Source organism: Zonotrichia albicollis, chromosome 1, assembly GCF_047830755.1.
Source record: "Zonotrichia albicollis isolate bZonAlb1 chromosome 1, bZonAlb1.hap1, whole genome shotgun sequence".
Lineage (NCBI taxonomy): Eukaryota > Metazoa > Chordata > Aves > Passeriformes > Passerellidae > Zonotrichia > Zonotrichia albicollis.
The window spans coordinates 44,832,785-44,856,271 of NC_133819.1; the positions used below are offsets into that span (position 1 = coordinate 44,832,785).

Consider the following 23,487-nt stretch of genomic DNA (forward strand, 5'->3'; position numbering starts at 1 on the left):
TGTCAGAGGGAAGATGGAGCTTTTAACTTTTATACAGGAGCTGGCATCAGAAGGTTGCATGGCATGTATTCCTGGGACCTACTTCCGGTGAGGCAGGTGTGCATTTATCCAGAAGTTCATCAGCTGGATCCCAATGGGTTATTTGCTGTATTGTTTCCTTTGGAAGAAGCCAAATGCAGCGCCATCTTTGCACAGAATGGGAAAGAATAGCGCATTTTGAAATGGAAAAGCATTTGGTGTTCTAAGAATAATGTATCATTTTCATTAATATTTATTATTTTAAGATCCATCTTTCTCTAAATACTTTCCAGGTTACAGATAATACTGGCATCTGCTGACTCCACAGGTGACACTGTGACATTGTAATCTCAGTGGAAAAACGATCTGGATTTCAGACTAAGAAGGCTCTGTCCATGGTAATCTGGTTGATTTCCCTCCTTCCAATGCTGCAGAAGGATAGGATGCAACTAGTCTCTGATTCTGACTCAGCAACTAGTGCCAGATTTCAAGGCTCAGGTGGCTAAATAATCAGTGCAAGGCTAAACACTACAGCATTGTTGTCTTTTAAAGTTGTCTGTGTAGTTTGAGTTTGTAATCCTTCTTGAGATGTGTCTCTAGCATAACATTACTGATTTTTGGTTTCACAGTACTATCCATCCAATGACAAACTTCCAAGACAGTTTTGGATGCTAGCTACATGATCGATCCCATGCAGGCCTACATTCAGCTGCATTGCACTTACTGTCAGCCAACCAAGATAGGTTTTAAGGCATGCAAGGGAATAGGAGAAAGAACAGAGAAGGGTGGTAATTGTATAATGTAATTTTCCAAATAATTAAGCTCATATGTTGTTCTTTAAGCTTCATTTTGTTTTAAAGATGCTAACATAATACATTCCTGGGTTTCGCAGAATTTTCAGGTCTATCTTAAAACCTGTGATGCTCAGAGCTGGGGCAGCCTGACAAACCTTACTTTGTTTTTAGATTAAATCAAGGTGTATATTGCCAGAGGAAGAAGTAAATAAACACAGAACACTTCAGGCTTCCTCTGGTGTTGAGTAGGGCATACAGTGATTCTCTCTGATGGGCGAGTTCTGTGCTGAGCACAGCTTTGTAGATGAGGGTCAGAACAGGACATGAAAGGCTGTGCAGGGAACTGAGACACCTAGAGATGGATAAAAAAAGAATAATGTGTTTAGTGAAGAGTATTCACTTGAAAAAGAGGTGTGTTTATGTGTAAGGCTGCAGTTAGACCTGAAACATGGGTGCTAACTCACCTCCTCCCCCTACCCTCTTATATACAAGCACTCTTCCAGAGAGATGTGCTAGTAGCAAAGCAAAATCCTCCTGTCCTGCACCAGAAGCAGGGATCTGGCTTTTGCTGTTCCTGTTTCTCTTCCGCAAGTAAAATGGCAATACTGTCACCACTGGATCCTAACTGAGCTCTCAGTGTCTTCAAACTGGGAAGTCTTTTCCCTGTTTGTTCTTAGTTTCATTTGTTTAGGTTTTTTCAGGACATGTCATGCAACATTCAAAGTGTGGGAGAAGGGAAAAAGAATGGGCTCTGGGGGAACATGTGAGGAGCAGTAATGGCTAAATGAATAAGAGTACCTTGTAAAGGCATTGCATGGATTACAGTTGCATTGGTATATGTAACCTCTGTTCCACAAACTTCTATAGACTTGCTCACATAAATTCATTACATCGATCAAGCTATGGTATTTTATGCTCCTAGCACTTCCTGAAATTGTCAACCTCAGAAGTACAATAAAGGGATGTTTATACTCATATTCTGAGATCAATATGAAATATCCATTATTACTAGCTTACAAATTTCTTGCAAACAAAGCAGTAACACTTTCACATGTGGGCAAGCTTTTTTTTCCTTTTTTTTTTATGCTATACATGATGGTGTAGAGCTACTGGCATGCCTACCAGCATTTGTTGAGGAATAACCTCTTGTCTCTCTCCCTTACAACCCTCCTCTCCATCTGGTTAATCAAGGTCAGCTAATCTGAACTGACCCAAAATAAATGTGCACCCAAATGTGGCTCTATATATTACCACACAGCTGTGCATTCGTCCTCTGACAGACCCATTCCTGATAAGCTAATCATTATTTTTGAAGTATTTTTAAAGGAGCAATGCTTTTAAGGGAATCAGATGTCTAAGAGCCCAGTAGAAGAATGGAAACAATCATTTGCAACCAGAATATTTTTGTCAGTAGTGAACAAAAAGCCAGCTTGGGCAGACCCTTGAAGGGCATATGTTCTAAGCCTTTTGCAGGAGAGGGACCAGTCATCTTTGTTTTCTCCCAACCTGCTGTTCAAGGGCTTGCCCCACGGATGGGATATCCATAAGGGGTGGTTAGGAGGGAATTTTCTTTCAATTGAGTGTGAAAATCTGCCTGTTCTTGCCCTTTTTTAGAAGGTTGTTAACAGATCCTTTTCCACATACAAGATTAACTAAGGAACAGATGCTCAAAACCCTTGGTATTTCACTCCCACTGCTAGATGTCTGGACTGCATACATTTGAGCAGAGCAAAAATCACTTCCAGGATAAATAGGCTGTGGCAGAGTGGCATCATTTGCAAGCTCATACTGTCTCCTTCCTGGTGTGGGAGTTTTCTTACCAAAGGATGCATAAGCTGTTAATGCTTAGGGATTGCTGCTGTATTTGCTACCAGACCTACTGGTTCTGTCTGTGCATTGATTGCATTCACAGAGCACAGCTGAAAACGGGATTTGCTGCACCACTGGCAGGCATAGCTGCAGAATTTGCAAGGGAGCAGAGGGGATCAATAAGGTTGCATTTAAGTCATCTGAGTTTATCTATCAGTTCTAGGTTGATTCCCTGAATAAACAAGGTAGTCCTCAAAGCCCAACTTAGCAGCTGCTACTCAGGTCAGAGCTTGCCCAGCACAGGATTCAGAGTTTTGCCCAAATCCAGAGGAACCTGCCCTCAGCATGGGTGTTGAGGTCCCTGTGCCTGCAAGGGCTCCTACTGTGGTGACCCTGCAGCTGCCCTGTGGCACCTGGGGTTCCCAGTCCCTGCTGAACTTGGGAGAGTCCTTGACCTATTCCAAATAATTGCAGAATAAATTACTGTTTCACTAGTTCTATCAGAATGAAGAGTGGAATGTAAGAGTGGAAACAAGGTGAAATAAGAGGGAAATGGGGGGAAAACATGCATGATCCAGTTCTAAAGTCCCATCAGATGCTTTTGTGACCTACTTCGAATTACCATTTTGGCTTTTCTGTAGGAGAAAGAGGAATTCTTTTTCATCTTTTGGTGAAAACCCAAACTTCTTCATCTTTTATTGCAAAATCTTCATGTTGTCTCTCTAAACAATATGCATACATATAAGGCATTTTTTCAAGGTGAAGAATCTATAGATTATCAACATTAGACTCAATATTCTTTATAATGGTTTATAAAGTTGTTCTTGGTTTTGGTTACTTGTTTTGCTTTTATTTATTCTGTGTTCAGAAGAGTGAGCTCATAAATTGTTACTGATAGAAAATGGAATATTTGTATTTATTAAGTAATGGAAGATGGGATTATTTTTATTCACTCCTTCCTTCTTTAATCTTCACAAACTACTTTGTCTTTTTAATTTTTTTTATTGAATACCATCAATGAATAAGATAATTCCTTTTAATTCTAGTTCAGTGAAAAATGAGAGTTCTCTCCATCCAAAGATTAGAAACTATGCAACAGAAATCCATGAAGAGGAATTAAAAAAAAAAAAATAAAGGATGGTAATGTGTCTGTAATTGAAACAAACATATCACAGGAGGTGCCGCTAGGCAGGATTTGGCGGGGAACTCATCTAACTCAAGTGTCTAGAAGTGCGTGTCAATACCCCAGCTGTATTTTGTGAGCTATGCTGCGCTGCCCAGCACTCCAGCGTGCAGCACCTGCCTCTGTGGGGTGTGTGCAGAGCACAGCAAATGATCTGCGGGGCTGCAGTGCCATCTGCTGATGCACCAGTTTGCTGCAGAAACCAGCGGCGTCCAACTGCAAACGTACGGGGCAGCCTTGTCATTTATAACACATAAACACACCTAAAATAGCACGTGGTGGATGGCTTGGGGTTTTTGTTTGCTGAGGAAGCAGAACTTCTGGCTAGGAAATACACCAAGTATCTTTAGCTCCTTTCTTGACATCTCACGTCTTTATAAATCAAAACCGAAGTTTCTACATTCCTGCCTTAATTTGAAAATTGTATCTAGACTCCTGTATTTCTTTTGGACACTTTCAGTTCTTCTGCCCTGAGATCTTGATGCATTCCAAGCATGTAGGCAGTTGATAAAGCTTGAGGGACATGATTCCTTCATTTGGTCAGTAAAAATCCCTTGTTCCAAACCAAACTGATCTAAGAGCCTATCAGGGTAGCCAGCCTTACCTCCAGTACCTCTGTGCATCCATTCACAGGGAAACCACATGGACCATCAGCCCCCAGGCAGGCTTCTCAAGCCTGTTCCCTTATTTTCAGTGTTTTGCTTCCTCTACAAATGTCCCCAAGGGAAAGACATCTCCTGTGTCTCTACAGATGACCTGTTTCCTCTGTGAAGAGGCAGTGATGCAGCACAGTAATGTGTGCTTCTGCTGCCTGCACAGGTCAGTGCAGCAGTGGAGTCACCCACAGGGAAGGAGGATGTAGCCCATGCTGCAGCTGCAGGGCTGGGGCGTTAGTGGTGCTGGCTGAGTTTAGGTTGATGCAAGTGTGCCAGGCAGGGTGACGGCTTTTGCTGTGTTGCCTCTCACCAAATAACTATCTTTCTAGTTTGCTCTTGATTTGCAAAAACAAAAAGAGGTCTTGAGGTCGTTTGCATTTCAGATAGAGTCATGACTTGGGCTGCTAATTGATTGGAGATTAACTTGTACACAAACATTTGCTTTTGTGCTCTGAAAAATACAGTTAATTTAGACTGGATTGTTCTCATGCCAGGATGTGCTTCTGTCCTGTTCCTACACCAAGCTTGGCTATTGACATGCCTTTTTTGTGTCATTATCAGTGCTACCAGTGATTTGCACTGCTCAGAGATTCATGTTTATGCTTTCTTTCCATCCCTGCTTGTCTGAGTAAAACAATTTTATTATCTCATCCAGCCCTACCTGAAACTAAATTTCAGAACAAGAAATAACCTAATCCTCCACTTTTATGTATTCTTCTTTGGAATTGGAGCTTATCAGAACATTGGTACTCCTCAATCATTTCAGTCTTGCCAGATACAAGAACTACAGAGACTTGCAAATGTAGTAGTGAAGAGTGCAAGTTGAACAACATCTCCCTTTTTCAGGGTCTAAATGTAGGGCTGCAGCCAAGCTATTTTATCATGACATTACTTTTCTCTCCTTGAGCCTTCTGTGACATTGAACCATCCTCAGTGAGAAGAGGTAGTACATCTTGCAGAGCAGTCCAAGACAGATTTTATCAAAAATTCACACAAAGTGTAGAAAAATAATGAGGATGGCCTCAGGCTAAGCTTTGGAGGCACCACAAGCCTTACTCCTAGCTGTATTTCAACTGCATTTCCTGGGAAAATTTCTTAGCAGTAGTTCCTGCCTAATACCAATTTCCTGCTCCACAGAGACCTTGCAAACTGTGGAGAGCAACCTTCCTCTGATCAACCCAAAAGTTTTAGCACACAACTTTAAAAAATCAGCTTTTCGCTAGATAAGCTTGTTTGATTGAGTTTATTTCAGATCCTAGGCTACTACACCACATGGGACTGTGTCCACTTTCTTTTCTCTGCTTCCTTGTTTTTCACTTCATTTCATCCTTCAGGCTGTTCATCTTCTCCTTTTTAAATCCTTCAAGCTATTGTGTCTCTCCTTGTCCCTCTGAGGGCTTATCTGCCCTATAGTGTGGATGCACCTGAGCTGGCTTTAAATTGCTCAGGCACTGCTAGCCACAGCTTTGCTGCCAAAGCATCAGCCTGGGAGCAGGAGTGCCCAGCTACTTCAGGAGGTTTTGCAGCCTCTGCCAAGTTCTGCCTTGTCAGGGTTAAGCTGCTGGCAGGTCTTAGGTGAGTTGAGAGCAGAGAGCAGATGTTGCCATCAATGTGATGGCATCACTTTGCTGCGATGTTTATGGAACGGTGAGAAGGCACACAAGAAGCTGCCATTTAAACAAAACAGGAAAGCTGTCAAACATAAAGATAGCTCTCATTATTGGTGTCTCAGTTATCGTTTTACAGACTAAAGTTCTTCCTGGTATTATTCTTCTTAAAGATCCAGTTCTTTGAGTAATAAGGGAAAACAGATACTACTGATTGAACTGTAGGCTATTTCTTCTTCTGGGTCTTCAGCATCTCTTATCGCTCTTGTTTGCTATATGCACATGGAAGAAGAATGTGCCCTGAGAGAATATTCATGGACAGCCACCACAACTTGTTGCTTCCAGTATATAACAACTTTAACACAAAGATTTCAAAAGATGCAGCAGACACCAGAACTAATTTATTGAAAGTGTGGCAAGTTTGGTAGTTCTAGCTTTACAATGAATGAAGTGAACAACAGCACAGTTAACACTCAGCAGAGTTCAGGTGGCAAATTTGTGGCAGAATTGTTTATATTGTCCACATATACTGCCAGGATGAAATCAAAGTTCATGAGCAAATTCCCTATAGTGAAACAATTTATGTACCTGTATGCATTGCATTGAATTATTGTATTTTATTTTATTACTTTTTCATGGTTGAGAAGGATTCAGATGATCTTGATCAGTGAAAGATCTAGTTCAAGGTTTGGAACAGACTAAATACACACTTGAATATGACTGACTTGGAAAAGTGATGCACCTGAAAGATTCCCTATAGTGAAATTACTGAAACTTGTTGTGAATAGTTTATATCACTAAATTTGTCCAATACTTCATATTAGGACTTACGTCTTTGTATGGACAAGATTACCATAGTGGTAGCTATAGAAAATATAAAAAATATCTAGTGCAATAATTTTGGCTTTTTGTCATTAATTCAGAAGCCAAACTGAACCCCTGTGCTTAATGGAGTTTCCTTTTACTGCTGAGCCAAGGATACAGGAAGATTTGCAGTTAATTAAATCTTCTGGCATGGTACATGGGTCCCACAGAGGAGCATTTCAGATGAGAGGAGGTGCAGCCAGAAAGTGGTATAAGTGTGGCTTTCGAGCCAGCAGGACTACCAGCAATGCTTATGCTGTTCTGGGAATTTAAGGGACTTGAAAATAGCTGAAAGGCAAGTTCTCCTTTACCTCACCTGCACCAGTGCAAAGCAGACCTCTGATACAGGCAAAGACTTGCCCTTTTGAGAGTAACAGATTAAGTTAATTATTTGTAATTTGAACATCACTAAAAATGTACAAGGATTTGAGAGTGCCAACTTGGCCTGTGCAAAGCAGCTGAGCCGCTTGAAGACCTGGCATATATGGTTTTCTACTGACTCTGCTGGGAAGGCAACTTGACTCAAGCTCTGAGAGCCTTGTTTCTCCAGCTACATCTGTGATTTGATATGCAAGTGTGAGTTCTGCTGAAATCAGCAGGACACTGACAGGAATAAAAGCTTTTCAAAACGGGACAAATCTAAATGTGTCTTCTGTAACTGTCTGACTTCTCTGTATCTAGGTCAAAACTAAAATGTCTGATCTGTTTATGTGGAACCAAAGGCAGGTCCCTTCCCCCTCAGTAGCAGGCAGGATGATTAACAATTACAAAAGTATTTTATCTTGTTATGCCTCAAAATGTGACCCTCCTAGAACTAAAAAGATGTGTAATTGTAGGCTAAGTTGACTTCATTAGTAAAACAGAATAAAACTGCTCAGCATATTGGGTGTTATGTATGTATGTCCTAGCAAACAGAATTCTGCATTAAAATCAGTTGAGTTACATATCTCTTTCTGGGGAACAGGCTGTTTGTTTGCTTTTTTTTCAATTTTTAACTTCTGTAAATTGTTACACCAGATGGCCTGTTGAGCCAACAATAGATCATCATGTCTCACCACAATGGGATCCCTTTCTGGCTAACTTGAGTCAAAGCAGTTCGATATCAGTCCTCACCAAGCACATTCCCAACAACTTCACCTTAATTATTTCTCTCCATCTGGTCCATGGTAATATAAACGATTTCCTGCCTCTTTGCATAGCATCAGAAATGCACATAAATAAGCAATTTAATGCTGAATTCTTTTGAATACATTAAATCCCATTTGTGATGTTAGCAGATCCCACACTTCCATGGGTAACTGAATACTAATTATGGTAAAGAGTTGAACAATTAACATCCTCTGTTTTTAAATTTTACTCTCTGATTTTTAATCCCACAGAGGTCTCAGTCTGCATTCTCCCTGGCTAGTGAAGATATGGCCAGTAAAGGACAAGACCCTGCATCGTCTGTGGCCGAGGCCCTTGGGAGGCAGCAAAAGGGACAGTCCAGGAAGCAGAAGGAACACAAGCACTCTGCTTTGCCCAGCTGGAAGAGTGTAGACAGGCTAAATGAAACAAGTAAATATTTCTAGTACGAATAAGATTCTTTTTTTGGTTCTCACTCATGTGTGGAATAAATACAACTTAAAGCAAGGACCTTCTCTAGGGCATTTCTGCTGACCTTTGTGCTTTCAGAGGTCACATGTAAAATGTCTATTTGATGTTGCTATGTCACAATTTCATTGGGTTATGTCATTGCTTGTGTTAACTTTCTTTTAAAAAATGTATTCAAAATTTGGGTCTTTGTGAAGTTGATTTTAGACTGCTACAAAGTTTAGACAACTGTTTTGGATATATTTCAGGGCTTCTGAGACACAAGAGCTCAAGGGCCTTTCTTTGTCATTGGTAACCTGTCCTCCAGTTGAAGGAGTTTGCAGCCCATTGTATCCCTTCCATGACACAGAGTTACTGTTCATGAGCTTTTGTGGTGAGCCAGTCATTAAAATAATTCACATTTAGAATTCCTCCTTACAACTTTATTTTCAACTCTGATGAATTCACAAATGCAGTGTTCTGTGCAGCCCTACTCACTTGTGCTTCCAAACTTGTCTCAGGAAGCTGTATGTGTAGGAACTCCACAGACCAGCAGCTCCCCTGGATCTGACCGCTGTCATCATGCATTAGGTATGGAGGTAATATGGATGATGGATAGTGAGCAGCTTTCCAAGTCAGCTCCATTCCTGCCTGAATCAGCACCCTGGGATAGAATGCAATTCCCTGCTTACTTCTAGATGACATAAAGACAGGTTGTAACTGTAGAAGATATCAATCTGTATGAGTATCTGAAGGGAGGGTGTCAGAGGATAGATCCAGGCTCTGCTCAGTGGTGCCAAACTATAGGATAAGAAACAACAGGCAGAAACTGATGCACAGAAAGTTCCACCTGGATATGAGAAAGAACTTCTTCACTATGCAGGTGACCAAGCACTGGAACAGGTTGCCCAGAGATGCTGTGGAGTCCCCTTCACTGAAGATATTCAAGAACCTGGATGCAATCCTGTGCCATGTGCAGGTTGGTTGGACCAGCTGACCCACCATGGTCCCTTCCAACCTAACCCTCTCTGTGCTTCTGCAGTTGTGGCTCCTGCTCTTGGGGTGCTCCCATTTCCATTGCCTCTCTTGTTCTGGCTGAAGCATTTGCAAGGCCTCAAGAGTGTAGCACCAGGCAACTCCCTCACCCTAATATTGGTTAGTTTTTACCCCTACAGTTGCACAAGCGGAAGAGCTGAACTCATTGCAGCAGCATTCCCTGGTTCCAAGTGTTGTCATCCCATGGCAGAATCTGCCCGTTCTTGCTTCTTCTCTTGTAGCAGCGGTAGAGCCATCTGACCCCTGTAGCACACTGGTTCTTGAAGCTGCACAAGCAGAAAACTTCCTTTGTGGGGTGAGTTCACTGGTGCTGTAGCTGCCACAGCTGCCCCACTAGGCACTGGCAAGCATAAACAGTTACAGTATGTGTTTGGGTTTGGTGGCGACCAGGGACTGGGCCTGCCATGTGTTCAGTTTGTTTATCTGTAATGCCACTTGGTAACTGGGTAGACTGAAATTTAGACAATTTCAGTACTTCTCCTCCCCCATGTAAGAATAATATTAAAGTAGCACTAGAATCTAACTTAACCAAGTATGCATTACTCTGTGAATTTCTTAACCAGCCCACTGTCAGAAGTGTTTTTCTCCTGGGCATTTTAGTGGAAGGCCTATTTTCAGTAAAGCAGTTAATTTGCTCCTAAAGTTTAATCACCCACTTGAATCCCATTGCATTCAACTGTTGAGCAATTTAGTATTTAGCAATTGCTTAACCACAGCAGAATCACAAATTGACCCAGGTTTTTTTGGGCACTCTACGCAGAGGATTTGTTCTGCTTGTTTCATCTAAAAACACATTTGTGATGAAAGTGTGGTGCCTATTGAGCTAATAGTAAATAGCTGACACTGCTAATATCTGTAAAAAATGGTCTCACCTATGCAGTATTAAGCAGCTCTGTATTATGATACAGAAAACAAGAGAAATCTCAACAAAGAGTTTGGTGTGGTAACATCAATGGGCCTTTTAGCCATGTAGCCAAAAAGTAGTTCACAATTAATTTTGGTTACAGTTCATATTGGTTTAAATGGTGACTCAAGAGCCTTTATCAATAGTCTTACAATGAAACTTCTTCAATCTTTTTTTCCTTTTCACATGAATGAATTATACCTTATGCCCAAAGAATTGTGTGGGGAAAAAAAAAAACATTCAAGTGATTTCATTTTGGAAAATCAGGAAGGGAGCACTTGACATTGTAGAATAAAAGTGGGATAAAACTGAGTCAGATTTCTGAACATAGAGGTCTCAGTTGCTTTCTACCCTGTTTGTCCTCTAAGATGTAATCAACTAGTATCCTGTCCTTTCTTCAGTTAAATGAGGTTGGTAGACTGATTCTCATGTGGTGTTGTTAAATAGAATAAGGGAATATGGTTTGGGGGAGAAAAAAAGTTTGTGGCTCTCCATTACCTTTGTGCAATATGGTGCAGCTGATTTCAATTCCTGTTGGAGATTTATATCCTGCAGAGCTGTTGGCTTCGTTTAAAGGAACAATGTTTTAAGGAAAATTCTTTCTCTCAGAGGAAGTTCTTTCTCTCAGGAGAACCCTATACTTAGATTAGTTAGTATAGTTAAGAAAAGTAAACAAGCAGGAGTTTCTTGTGCTTGATAGCTTGTTTGGATTTTTTTTTCTCCAAAATCAGGGGTTAATATAAAAAAATATTAATTCTCCTTACACACCTGACTTCAGTTATATCCTTGCTTGATCAGTGCTACAAGAGAACTAGTATTATTTTGATTTCCTTTTAAGCAGGACTAAGAATTATATTTTCTCAAGTTCTCTAAATTGACTTAAAACTTAGGAAGTGAAAACAAGCCAAAAGGATTCAAATGAGTAAGAACTGCAAAAGTTGTCATAAAACTCTCATAGCTCCTAAGTTTAATTACAATTTAATTTTTGGTTTGTGTTTTTGTGTGATGTTTTGGTGATGGTAGTGTACCTCTGACTGTTTTTGTTTTTAAACTACACACAGCTTACTGCATACTAATGTTCTTTATGAACAGCTTCAGGGAAAAAGTAATCTTCATTTCATCCTAGTATTTGTAACCATCTAATGCAAAATGCCTAATTATATTCTACAACAGACCCAGATATTGTGTCCATTTGAAAATAGTGATGTTCTGCGTACATTATGAGAAAACTAATGGTTTATATGAAGTATTTTTTGTAGGTTTCTAAAAATAACAAATTTGAACCCATGGGAGGAATCCTTAAGTCTGAAAAGTTCATTAAGTAGGCTGGATTACTGTGTAAATCCATGGCATTATATATTTTTCAAGTGCTGCAGAAGGCAGAGTCATTGCACATCCATACTTCCCAGGAGGGGGATTTTCAATTTTGACTGGAAATTAAATCTAAATTTAGAAGAAATACAATTCTCAGAGTTAAGAGAGTTAAAGAGCACTTTCTGGCCATATTTGTGGCTTCTTTTGGTTTTTATGTTGGAGCTGTAAAACATATTTTGAAAGTGTGGAAGGATACAAGAGCAGTAGTGCTTGTGTCAGAATCAGCACATTTGGTATTTAGTCTGGGGTACAACAATAGCAGCCATAAGCAAGAGTCTAGGAGAGATTAGGACAAAGTAAGTATTTTTCATACTGCCTCTGAGTAGGCTCTGAACCTCTAGAACTGTCAATTTAATTACTATCTCAGCTAGAAGTGCTTTTCTGTATTCAGTAAATTTTAGTGGATTTCTCCTCCATGTTCATAGCCCTCTCTGTTTTATCACAGATAATTTCAAGCATCCACAACAACCTTAGGCAAGAAGTTCCATAGGTCTGGTATCCATTGCATCACACTACTTTATTTTGTTTGCTTAAAACCTTGATTTCTCTAAGTTTATTTCATGCCCTCTAGTATTTAGGTTGGAATAGATTCCCCCATGCTAAAAGAGAATGTATTCTCTCAGTCTTCTGTCCTCCAGATGGCAGAGCTCTGGCTTACTTAATCATTCCTTGAATGGACACCATTTCAGAACCTGGTACAACCTGTGTTGCTCTTCTCTGATTCTTTTTCCATCTTTCATTTTCAATGTGGGGGACCAGAATTGCACACCAGAACGCAAGACATTTGCAAAACTCAGGATTTATGCATGCCTGTGTGCTTATGTTCCATCAGTCTTTCCTAACCATTCTTTTAGAAAAAAACTTTGGTCCAAGTACTCTCCCATTTTAGTCACCACCATGACTTAAAGTGGTGGCTTCTAAGTAGTAGGGCAGCTTGGCTTTCAACATGGGAGAGTTCACGTGGCAGCAGCACTTGCATTTTGGTTTTGTTGAAACTTTCAATCTGTGGCATGTAAAAGCAGCCACTCACAGTGTAATCACAGCTGTTCTCGTTTCCTTTCCATAGGTCCGCCTTCTGTTTTCCAAAGCACGGATGGAAACTGGGTGGCTTTGCAGAACGTCACCCTGCCTCGTCCTCGAATGCTGGCCAAACCAAAGAGTCAGGTGTTCAAAGCTTTGGAGAGCGAGTCCAGCATTGTGTCTGCCTATGACGAGATGGGCTCGGACAGCGAGGATGACTATGACTGGCACGTGGCCTTGAACAAGCTGCGGCGGAGACCCCGGCAATTGCCAGACGACTTGTATTACTCCAATTCCCAGTATGGCACCGAGTGGGCTTATGGCAACAATCAGTACCAGGCAGTGACCTCCCCCTCCTCTGGGTTATACACCAACACTGAGACACTGCTCTCCGATTCGGAAACATCTTCAGTAAACTCTTCCCAGGAAGCTAAAGGACCTAGCAAACTTCTCTGGTTGCAAAGCAGAACTCAAACTGATAGGCCCAGAATGGAAAAGAAGCACTTCCATGGAGAACTAGATGTAAATTTCAATCCACAGGCAACTAGCTTGGAGTATTCAGACAGCAGTGAAACTGAAGGAGTCCATTATGATTTAGAAAAGAGATCAAGAAGGTGGAAGAAGAACAAAGCCATCTCTGAAGACTTATGTGAAGAAAAGAATCAGGCAAAAGCCAACAAGATGAATTTAAGTCAGGTAATTGTGTTTGAGCTTACCAAATGCATTTTCAAAAAGAGCTGGGCAAAACTAATTAAACCATGCTGGCAATATCATGTGAATCATGAGTGGGAGGTGGAGTGTTCTTGCAAGCTTTATCTTCCTTATGTCTCCTAAGTAAGAAGAAGAAAAAGCAGGGTGTTAGACAGGCTTTACCTTTTTCTCAAATAGGCCACTTTCATCCAATCAAAGACTTTGTTAATGATGTAAAATACAGTGCTCTTAAGAAAAAACCCTCAGGATTTGTCAACAGCTGAGAAATGTTAATTAATCACTTATTTTGTTGTGCTGGGGTTTTTTTTAACTTCTGTTTTCTTGGTATAAGAAATAACTCATATGCCTGGAAATCTGCTCTGCAGTGTCTACAAATAATCTGGTAAGGAATAAAGCTAATGAGCAGCAGAAATTCAAAAAGGGCTTTTTGTGAAATCCAGTCCAAGTGATGTCTGTTTTTAGTTGGTCATCTTAAGATGAGTTCTGATGTGATAGGGCGAGAGTTTGCAAACTGCTTCCATTTAAATAATTTGTCTCTTCATTAAGAAAACAAACAAAACCTGAAGAAACAAGCAAAACCCCCAGACTGTACTATCTCAAACTCCAAAAAATTGTTCATACAGCTTCAAGACAGCAAACATTTGATTTAAATTACAGGTGGATAACCAAAAAGCCAAGTCTCCTCTATTTGGAGTTTGTCCAGACCTGGAACTGATATTAAGGGATCCATTTGTTCCCCAGAATTTTGTTAGCAGTGCAAGCATACAAGCTCAGGAGAACATTGACCCCTTGTCCAGTTCCATTTCCCACATCCTACCCCTCTTAAATCATGAAGCTGCATCATTGCTGCAGCAGGGTAATAATAAGCCTGAAGCAAGGAACTGAGGGCTAGCTTCTCCCTGTGTCTTTGATTACAAGCAGCCTGATTCAGTCTTAAAACTATCTGATCAAATTTAGGATGCCTGGAACAGTTTTTCTTTCCTTGTGCTACTAGCCTGTATTTCCTATAGAAAAACATCAGTACAGCTGATTGTAAGTCAATATTAGGATTCTAGATTTCAGCAGGGTTTTAATGCTGGATGTCATTAATTCTGGACCCATTCCATTTGCTTTTAGGACAGAGTGTGCATGTTCAGGGTGTTCTGTACTGATTCATTCACACTTATGTCCTCATATATTTAAAATCAACAGTTCTGGAAGGGAAGTATGATGTAATATAATGTGATCTGATGACACATCAGTGGCCATTATTGACTTCCTGGAACATCAGGCAGAATTACAAGGCTTTACAGGGACTGCACAAAGACTATATCTTGTACACAGACTTCTGCATTTAGCTTTATGACTTTGTTTTCTTTCTTTCATGACCTCTGTGTGTCTGTATTCATATTGTTGCTTCCTAGTCACAATAGACAATATACAGAGCATGGAAGATCAGAGCTCACAGAGAAAGTCCTGAAGACTTTATAGAATCATAGACTCATTTAGATTGGAAGCACTTTTAAGATCATCAAGTCCAGCTGTTAACCCTGCACTGTAGGGCCGACCACAAAACGTTGTCCCTAAGTGCTATGACTACATGTCTTTTAAATACCTCCAGGAATGGTGTATCAACCATTTCCCCGTGCAGCCTGTTCCAGTGCTGGATAATCCTTTCTACAAAGAAATTTTTCATAATATCCAATCTAAACCACCCCCCCCCCCACCCCCCACTCGTCCAGGTGAGGTCAGAAAGGCAGGGTGCTTCCCAAACATCTGTGTTGGCATCCTTTAGCATCTTAGTGTGCGCTTCAAAGTGCAAAATTAGTGGAAAATTAGATACTTCTTTCCCAAGTCTTTGTGAGTTGTTTTGTCTCTTATAATCTCTCTGATGTGCTGAAAGTGCAAGATTCAGAATTCTAACCTGCTCTCCTCTTCATTTGACCCTTGAGGCTAAAAGAGGCTCTTCCTTCTCCCTTGCTTCCTCAGCCTCAGTGGGGCAAGCAGAGGCACAGTGCCTCCAGATCGTGCCACTGTTCCCAGAGCAATGAAATTCTCACTAGGAAGTTTATGTATGGGTGGGTTTGCATGTGTTTATTTGGTTGAACAATTCTAGGAAGCAAGTAAAATTGCCATGTGTGTGGGGAACCTGATTTAATGTATGAAAATGAATTAGCCAGACATCATTTACAGTGCTCAGGTAAATGAGATTAAAGGGATGTCAGAGTTTCATATATTCCCCAGAATTTTGTATTGATCTTAGTAAAATGATTGATTTGAGGCTGCAGCAGGGAGAGCCCTACATATAAACAGTTTTACAAAATTAATAGTGTCGGTGTGTGAAGAACTGCAGTCAGCATAGACTTAAGAAAGATTGACTGCAGGGTCTTAAACTAGGCATAGCTTTTCACATTATGAGATTATGCAGAGATTGCAGAGACCATACAAACTCTTGTTGAACCAAGATATTAGACAGTGAATAACAGATTATATGTCAGTTGCAGTAAAGGAACACTTTTTCAGTACTTCACTGCATTGGAATATAATCTTATTTTACTGCATTGTACTAGTAACATGATAATTTGTTAACCATTATGTTTTCGTCATCATTGTAGAACAGGATTTCAGTTTATCGGTCTAAAAGTTGGGGTTTCATTTTTAATTTTCATATAGTGAAAGCTGCTTTCTAGTTTTTTACTCTCCAGGTTTCTCAGTGAGATGAAAACAAGCCCTTTTTCTTTTTTATTCTGAGTCTAGAGAGTTGTAAGCAGTTATGGAACCTGCTTACAGTTTCTGGAAAAACTGTAGTCAGTTCATAACTCATAACTGAATTTCAATTTAAAATTGGGTATTTTTTAATCAGGATCCAATTCCTAGAGTAGGATAATACTGTGGCATTTTAAAAAAAATATATTTTTGACACAATAATGGAATGCCGACTTTGTGACTGAGAGAGAATTTTTTGTTTAAAGTCTTCAGTGCCTTAGAAGGGGAAACCTGAGAACAGATACCAAGATGTGCTGTATCTGTGGAATTTTTTGCTTAATGATAAGTAAAAGAACAAGCTCCTTTACTGAGCTGTCTGTAGAGACACCATAAGCACAGTCATGAAGCAAGATATGAAAACTGTCCTGATAAAACCAGTCCTGCTATAAGTAATATCTGATTGCTTATATACCACAAAAGACATATTTCTGAGGTAACTGAACTGGAAAATGCAACCTTGCTTTAAATGATTATTTTTCAAATGGTAACTTCTTACAAAAAATGGGCACTTAATCCACCAATAATTATCTGCTTTTATTATTAATAATTGTAATAATAGTTGATACTATTAGTAATAATGATTATTGACTCCCATTATCTTTTTGAGAGAAGGATATGACTGTTGCTTAATGTAGCTGAAGTTCTTATGTTTCTGATGCAAACTGGAGTGGCTTAATTGCTTCAAGTGAAAGAAGTGCCCTCATTATGAGTTTGCTTCTTTGATTAGGAGCCCCCACCTGTTAATTACAGCCCTGCAGCCAGGTGAGGGGTGAGCACTGTCAGTCTGCTTGCTCCCACGGGATGGTGCTTGGGATGTATTCTTTGAGATCAGCTCCCTGAAATCACTCTGGCTCTTGATGAGAAACTGCCTGCAAACCTCACAGTTTGTGTATTCTCCTAAAAATTTTCGTTTCCAATTTTTGGTTTCCTATATGAATGGAACTTTCTCACAGGAATTTATAGTTGAACATAGATTTTATTCTGGAGCATCTTTCTTTTGTATTTCTTTTCCATCTACTCTGGTTACATTGACTTATCAGCGATTTGTGTGCAAGGATTTGGACACTTTTTGTGAGTAAAGGTGTATTTGTTGTTTTCATTGTCTCCTAAAAGACTTATGCTTGCATAGAAACACTTGATTTTCTTTTAGTGAAACTGGGTTCATGGCTGTTTCAGTCTGCCAGGCCGTCACAGAAACTCAGTTTTCAGATAAAATGGTAGCCCTTTATTCTTGTTTGCAGTTATTAGCATAATGTATTGCTGATTGATGCAAATGGGAATTTACACACTTATATGGCACAAAAATGTCATTAAACTTACCAGAAAGAGTGAAAACACAAACAGTAAAGTAAAACAGAATTGAATGGATCTATTCACTAATAATAGTAGTACCTTTCAGTTTATTTATTTTATTGTTTTCATGGCTGCTAATGCATTTTTTAACTTGTCAGTCCATGAAAGAGGTATAATCTCCTCACAAATAATTTTCTGCCACTATCTGAAAAGCCCAACACACTAGTCAAGCAGCCTTCTATTAACAGAAACACAAAGTGCAGCAGTGTAAGGTACCATTATCTCTGTATGTGCACAGGAATTAACACCTCTAGCCAATATAGATAATCCACCCACTCATTTAAAGGAGGCTGGGAAGCTAAAAAAGGGGTTATAGACATACCTGGGCCCAGTGTAATGCAGTCAATACTCTCAAGAAACAATATGTATTCAAAACACAGATTTAGCTAATGCAGAATGAGACTCTGGAGTTGCCAAGGCATCTCATTACTTTCATCTGTGCTGGCAGACCTAGCAAAAAGATCTTTAAGTTGCTGCCATGTGTGATTCTATGAAGCCTGGTATTTTGGGGGGATTGAGAGGAGTTGTCATATTGCTGTTGTCAATACAGATTCTTTAGATTAACTAGTGGTGCTTCCCATGGGTGTATCTGTGCACTGCTACTCCAATAAAGCTGCTAAGCAGTTAAAGCTAAGCAGATCTATTTAAGAAGCCCCCAGAGGACTGGTGCATGTTCAGCTGCACAGTGAAGTCTGTCAGTACAGAAGTGAGAAGGAGGTGTGGGAAAATCCACCACTCTGGACTGCCGGCCTCCCTCACGTCTCCACTAGATTTTATATACCCATGCGTAAGCTCGTTTGAACCAGGATAACAAATTCTTGTCTGTACAAGATTGATCTGCTCAAATGTCTGCATAGAATGGGATTTTCTTCTTTTCCTTGAAGACTTGATCTCAAGTTAAATCGTGTTCAGTCTTCCTCAACACTGCTGGAGTAAGCCCACACCTCTAGTGCAGAGCTGTAATCCTAAACCAGGTTTTGGTAGATCAGAGCTGTACCAATTTTTGGAGGTACCAATTAAATAAATGGAGGTCACTCAAGTAAAGAGGAGTTCCATTAATTAGCTTAGACTAGATGCCAAGCTATAAATACCTCAGGTTTAATGAGCTGTATCTTCACTAAACTGTAGTCTCATAAAATACAAGCATACAGTTTGGCTGGGTTTTCTATCCTGTATATCACATAAATTATGATTGTTTCTTTCCTGGGTACAAATTGATGGACTGATTGATTCAGCAGCAGATTTCAGGGGTATTTGTAATAGTAGCTTAGTGACTTGTGAGTATTGGTCATTTGGCAGATTGTTGGTTGGAGTGTAATACTGATATTTGTAATGAGTTGTGGAGTGATGTGCAAGAAACATCTGAAGAAAACTTCCCTTGCAATTTGAGGAAACATCGTTATGGTAGAGATTAATTTAAGAGGTGAAATGCACCAGTCTTTTACATGTATATAAGAGAAGGTCATATTATGAAACTGAATTGAAAGCACACTGGTTTTAAATCTTGTTTTTGATCATTGAACAGCTTTTTAGCAGGAAAAGCTTTTTATTTTGCAGAAGCTGATTGTTTGGGAAAAGAGTTTCAGCATAAACCCATGGTTCCCCTTCCATTGTAGCTCTCAAATTTCTGTTGTTCCTTCAAATCCTGATTTTCTAAAAGGGCCTTCTGCCTACTGAAAGTGAACTATAAAGGAATCATTTAGTTGTGTAATTGATTGAATTGCAAATAACTGCTGACAAAAATTGTCCAGAACACTGTGAAAGTGCTGAACACTCCAGTATAGTTTACTGTATGAAAGATGAGAACTGACATTATGAACATGATGTGTCAATCCCTTAAAAGCAATTTGGGGGTATGGTTTGTGAGGGAGTGGTCAGAGTTAACATTTCCTGTGAGAACTGGAGGTAATTGGTTCATCCCTGAACAGTGCTGCTACAGCTGCTCCTGTTTATGTATTTCCAAATGAATGGAAGACAGAACACAGATTTTAGTCTCTCCAGCAGTGTCTGGTCTTGTCACAGTATGAGAACCTAAGGCAGATAGGAATAATTTCCTCTCTGAGAATTGTTCCAAATCATCCTCCTAGGCCTGCTGAGATGTGCCTGCCACTCTGGTCCCAGGCCGAATTCTTCATAGCCACCTTCTGGGTGTTTTTGCACAACTATGTTCCATTTCAAAATATCTGTCACTTTTAAACCTACCTAATACCATCTTATTTCATGGACTTGGCTGAAGCACCAAACAAGCTAATGATTCAAAACTTTCTCTCAGCAGTCAGCAGGGAGAGAACACTTCCAGAAGGCAGCAAATGCTATAAGTGGAACAGGTTGCTCTGGGAGGTGCCCGTCTCTCTCCAGGGACTGTAGTATAAATCAGGGCAAATTGAGTCCTAATCAGACAGCACAGATCCAGAAAATTAATTGATACATGCCTGGGGATTAGTTTGTAGAACAACTATGAGATATTCTCAGAATTTGTCAGCAAGGGCTGACAAAACTATCCCCCTTTCCACTTTATTAAATGCTGGGCAAAGATTTCACCTTTCTTCTCTTCAGCTTCCAAGGGGACTTGTGGCCGAGTCTGTAGCACCCACCGTATTTAATTGACCCTTTAAGTGTTTCCCAGCTTTAAGGATCCAAGACTCAGAACAGAAGGTGCTCCTGAAGACTGAACTTGCTCCACAGAGGTTGACATTTGGAAAAAAAAAATCATCTCTGTAGAGGATCTACTTATGCAAATAATTACTGGGAAAGCTGACAATTTAAGCCACATCATGTAACAAAATAGGAATTTTTCAAAACTTGTTTCCAGCAGTTTTTAAGAATAACATGGATAATGCTCAAGACCAAGCAGTCAGGGAATGAAAGCACAGCTTTCAACTGAAAGCTGAACACAACTGCCAGGTTACAGGTTATTTCATTCCCACACCACACTTTTATCTGCACTGTGCCTGCAAGGGATGGCAGTGCTGGAAATACTGGCATGTATTATTAGTTGCACACATAGTGATAGATAGTGATAGATAGATAGATAGATAGATAGATAGATAGATAGATAGATAGATAGATAGATAGATAGATAGTGATTTTCAGTTCCTTTTTAGATAACATGAAAGTAAGAAGGAATGATGAATATAATCCAGCAAGTGTTGGTTTACTGGCATTCCTTTTTTATCAGAACACTTTGTGTGCTTTCTTTCTGGCTTCCCTGCAGAGTGATCATACCTATATTTTCTAGAAAGCTAGAAAAATATAGCTAGAACTAAAATATAGCTAGAACTTTTTCTCTCTATACCTACACAGGATTTTATATGGTTTTTCTAATGTCTTTGTAGGATTTTGATGATTTATCAGAAACAGATGTAAGCAATGAGGATCAGCACCATGATGTCAAGCCTGAACTTATGGAGGATGAGCTTAAATCCAGGTTATTTCAGCTTGCTGCTAAAATGAGTGACAAGGAAACATCATCTGGTGAAGAACAAGAGTCAGAACCTGGGATAGATCTGGAAAACCAGAAGGAGAGTTTGTCCTCAGAGGAAAATGGCAGAAGTATCCAGGAAGAGTTAAAGAAGGTAAGTGGTAGTTAGAAAGGAGTAGGAATAGTACTGTAAGAGTTGGAATGCAAAAAGGAAAATTCTGGCTAGAACACTGAACACAGTTGCTTAAAAAAACCTGAAGTTCTTTATACTAGTCTAAGCCTGAACCTCTTGTTCAGATAAAAGTTAATGTTTTCCTCTCTGTGAGGAACAGAAAGCCTACAGCATCAGTTCCAAGCAGGGAACTTAGCCTGTGCAACAAAACTGTTAACTGGGTGATATTAATGGAATTATGTCAATTTATACTGACTGAAAATGGACTTACACTTTTGGATTTTAAAAGCATATCCAGTTTTTCTTTTTTTGTGTCCTTGCTAACCTGTAGGTTTTTTCCATCCTTTTAGTTGCTCTTCTCTTTGTAGTATTATCTAGTTCATGCTGATGGCATAGATTCTTCTTTTGCATTTCTATAAAAATATTCAGTGTTTCTTTAAAGCTTTCCAACCCTGTTGCCCTGTCAGCTTCTGAGAGTAGTAACATTTTCTAATGAAACTGAAATATGGTGTCAATTCTAATAGTGCCTGAGATCCTTCATTTGTGCCATTTCACCCTTGCAGTTTAGATACCAGATTTCAGTGTCACTCACAGGATTTACCACCTCCTCTCTTCTCTTTCTACCTCTGAATTTCTCTTCAGATTGTGTGGTTTGCTTGAATTTAGTGCTAGAGGAGCCCAGTGGTGCCCCTTGCCAGTCAAGCACTCTAATTCCTTAGTTCCACTTAGGTTTATTCTAGTTTGCTCCATATCTTGACTTGCATTTTGGTGTATTATGTGCACAGCAGCTCAGCTTTGACAAGGAATGTGGACAACTCTCTAAAGGAAATCTATTTGTCATAATTTGAAAGATGTTTTGTTATATTTGTTATATTTTTCTATATATTTTGTATATTTTGTTATATTTGTTATATTATGAAAGGTGTTTAGTTCATTATATAAAGAGCTGATACATTGGGAGGTGAAAACAGGATGGAGTAATCCAGGCAGATGATAGAGGTGCTGTCCAAGAATACAGGAATGGTGTCACAAAAGCCAGTGCCCAACTGGAGCTGAATGTGTCCAGAGACACAAAGGGGGAAAAAAGTGTTCTACAGGTCCATGAGCAGCAAAAGGCAGATGAGGGAAAGCTGGGCCACTACTGCAGTGATCTGGTGACACAGAACGTGGAAAAGGCTATTACACAACATTGTTTTCACCTCAGTTTATGGGTAAGATTTTCCCTCAAGAATCCCAGGCCCCTGAGACCTATGGGAAAGCCTGGAGCAGTGAAGGCTTATCCTTGGTAGAGGAGGATCAGGTTAGCAAACATTTCAAAAACTGGGATCCGGACATGTGCATGGTGTCTGATGGGGATGCACTTCCAAGACCTGAGGGAACTGGCCTATATAGTTGTGAGGTTCATCTTTGAAAGATCAGGGCAATCTGAGACATTCAGAGCTATGAGTATTGTTTATTTTGGCTTTAACAAGACTTCTAGCAGTCAAATGCAAAGGGAAATGCAAGTCCTAAATGTGGGAAGTGATTAACTTATGCATCTCTGTTCAGTGAAATTGGTGAGACCCTTTCTGGAGTGCTGTGTCCTGTTTGGGGCTCCCCAGTAGAAGGTACACATGGACACACTGAAATGAGTCCTGTGAAGGGCCACAGAGATGATTAAAAAAATGGGGCTTCTCTCATAGGAGGAGAGGCTGAGAGAGTTGGAATTGTCTATCCAAGAAAAGAAGAGAAGGTCTGGGAGAATCTCTTCAATGTATTTAAATACCTAATAGGGGAGAATGGGGAGTGTTTGTTACAGGAAATAAAGTGGAAATGCAACTCTTTCCTCCAGTAGGAATGGAAGCAGTGGGCACAAACTGAAATACAAAAAATCCCATCCAAATGAAAAGCTTTTTCACTGTGTTCCTGTTTAAATACTGGAATAGGTTTCCCAGAAAGATTGTAAAGTCTGTGTTGTTGGATATAATCAAAATCTGACTGGACAACAGCCATGGGCATGTGGTTTGAGCAGAAGAGTTGGACTAGGTGATCCCCTTACATTCCAAATATAAGGAGCATGTGACTCTTTGATTCTGAGTTATTTAGCCATGGACTACACAGGAGTGTAAATACCTTTGTTATCACATGCGCAAATACCTCCATGATGTACACACAACCTTTCCAAAGAAATCACATAAAGGATTTATTGTCCGGGCTTGTTAGCAGCATTTAATTTATTTCTATTTGTT

General features: G+C 39.9%; 1 protein-coding gene across 10 annotated transcripts in view; it reads left to right on the plus strand.

The window, feature by feature from the left end:
* Window positions 1-23,487, plus strand: part of MYRIP (myosin VIIA and Rab interacting protein) — a 353,883-nt gene that overhangs the window by 308,303 nt on the left and 22,093 nt on the right. For 6 of the 10 annotated variants that reach the window (XM_074539973.1, XM_074539965.1, XM_074539962.1 and 3 more), the window contains exons 9-12: window positions 8,311-8,488; window positions 9,387-9,482; window positions 12,904-13,553; window positions 21,002-21,241. In XM_074539973.1, coding sequence (XP_074396074.1) covers window positions 8,311-8,488; window positions 9,387-9,482; window positions 12,904-13,553; window positions 21,002-21,241 — 1,164 coding nt within the window. Of the gene's footprint in view, window positions 1-8,310; window positions 8,489-9,386; window positions 9,483-12,903; window positions 13,554-21,001; window positions 21,242-22,463; window positions 22,560-23,487 lie in introns of all 10 variants that reach the window. The other 4 variants (XM_074539980.1, XM_074539982.1, XM_074539993.1 and 1 more) reach the window with 2 other exon arrangements.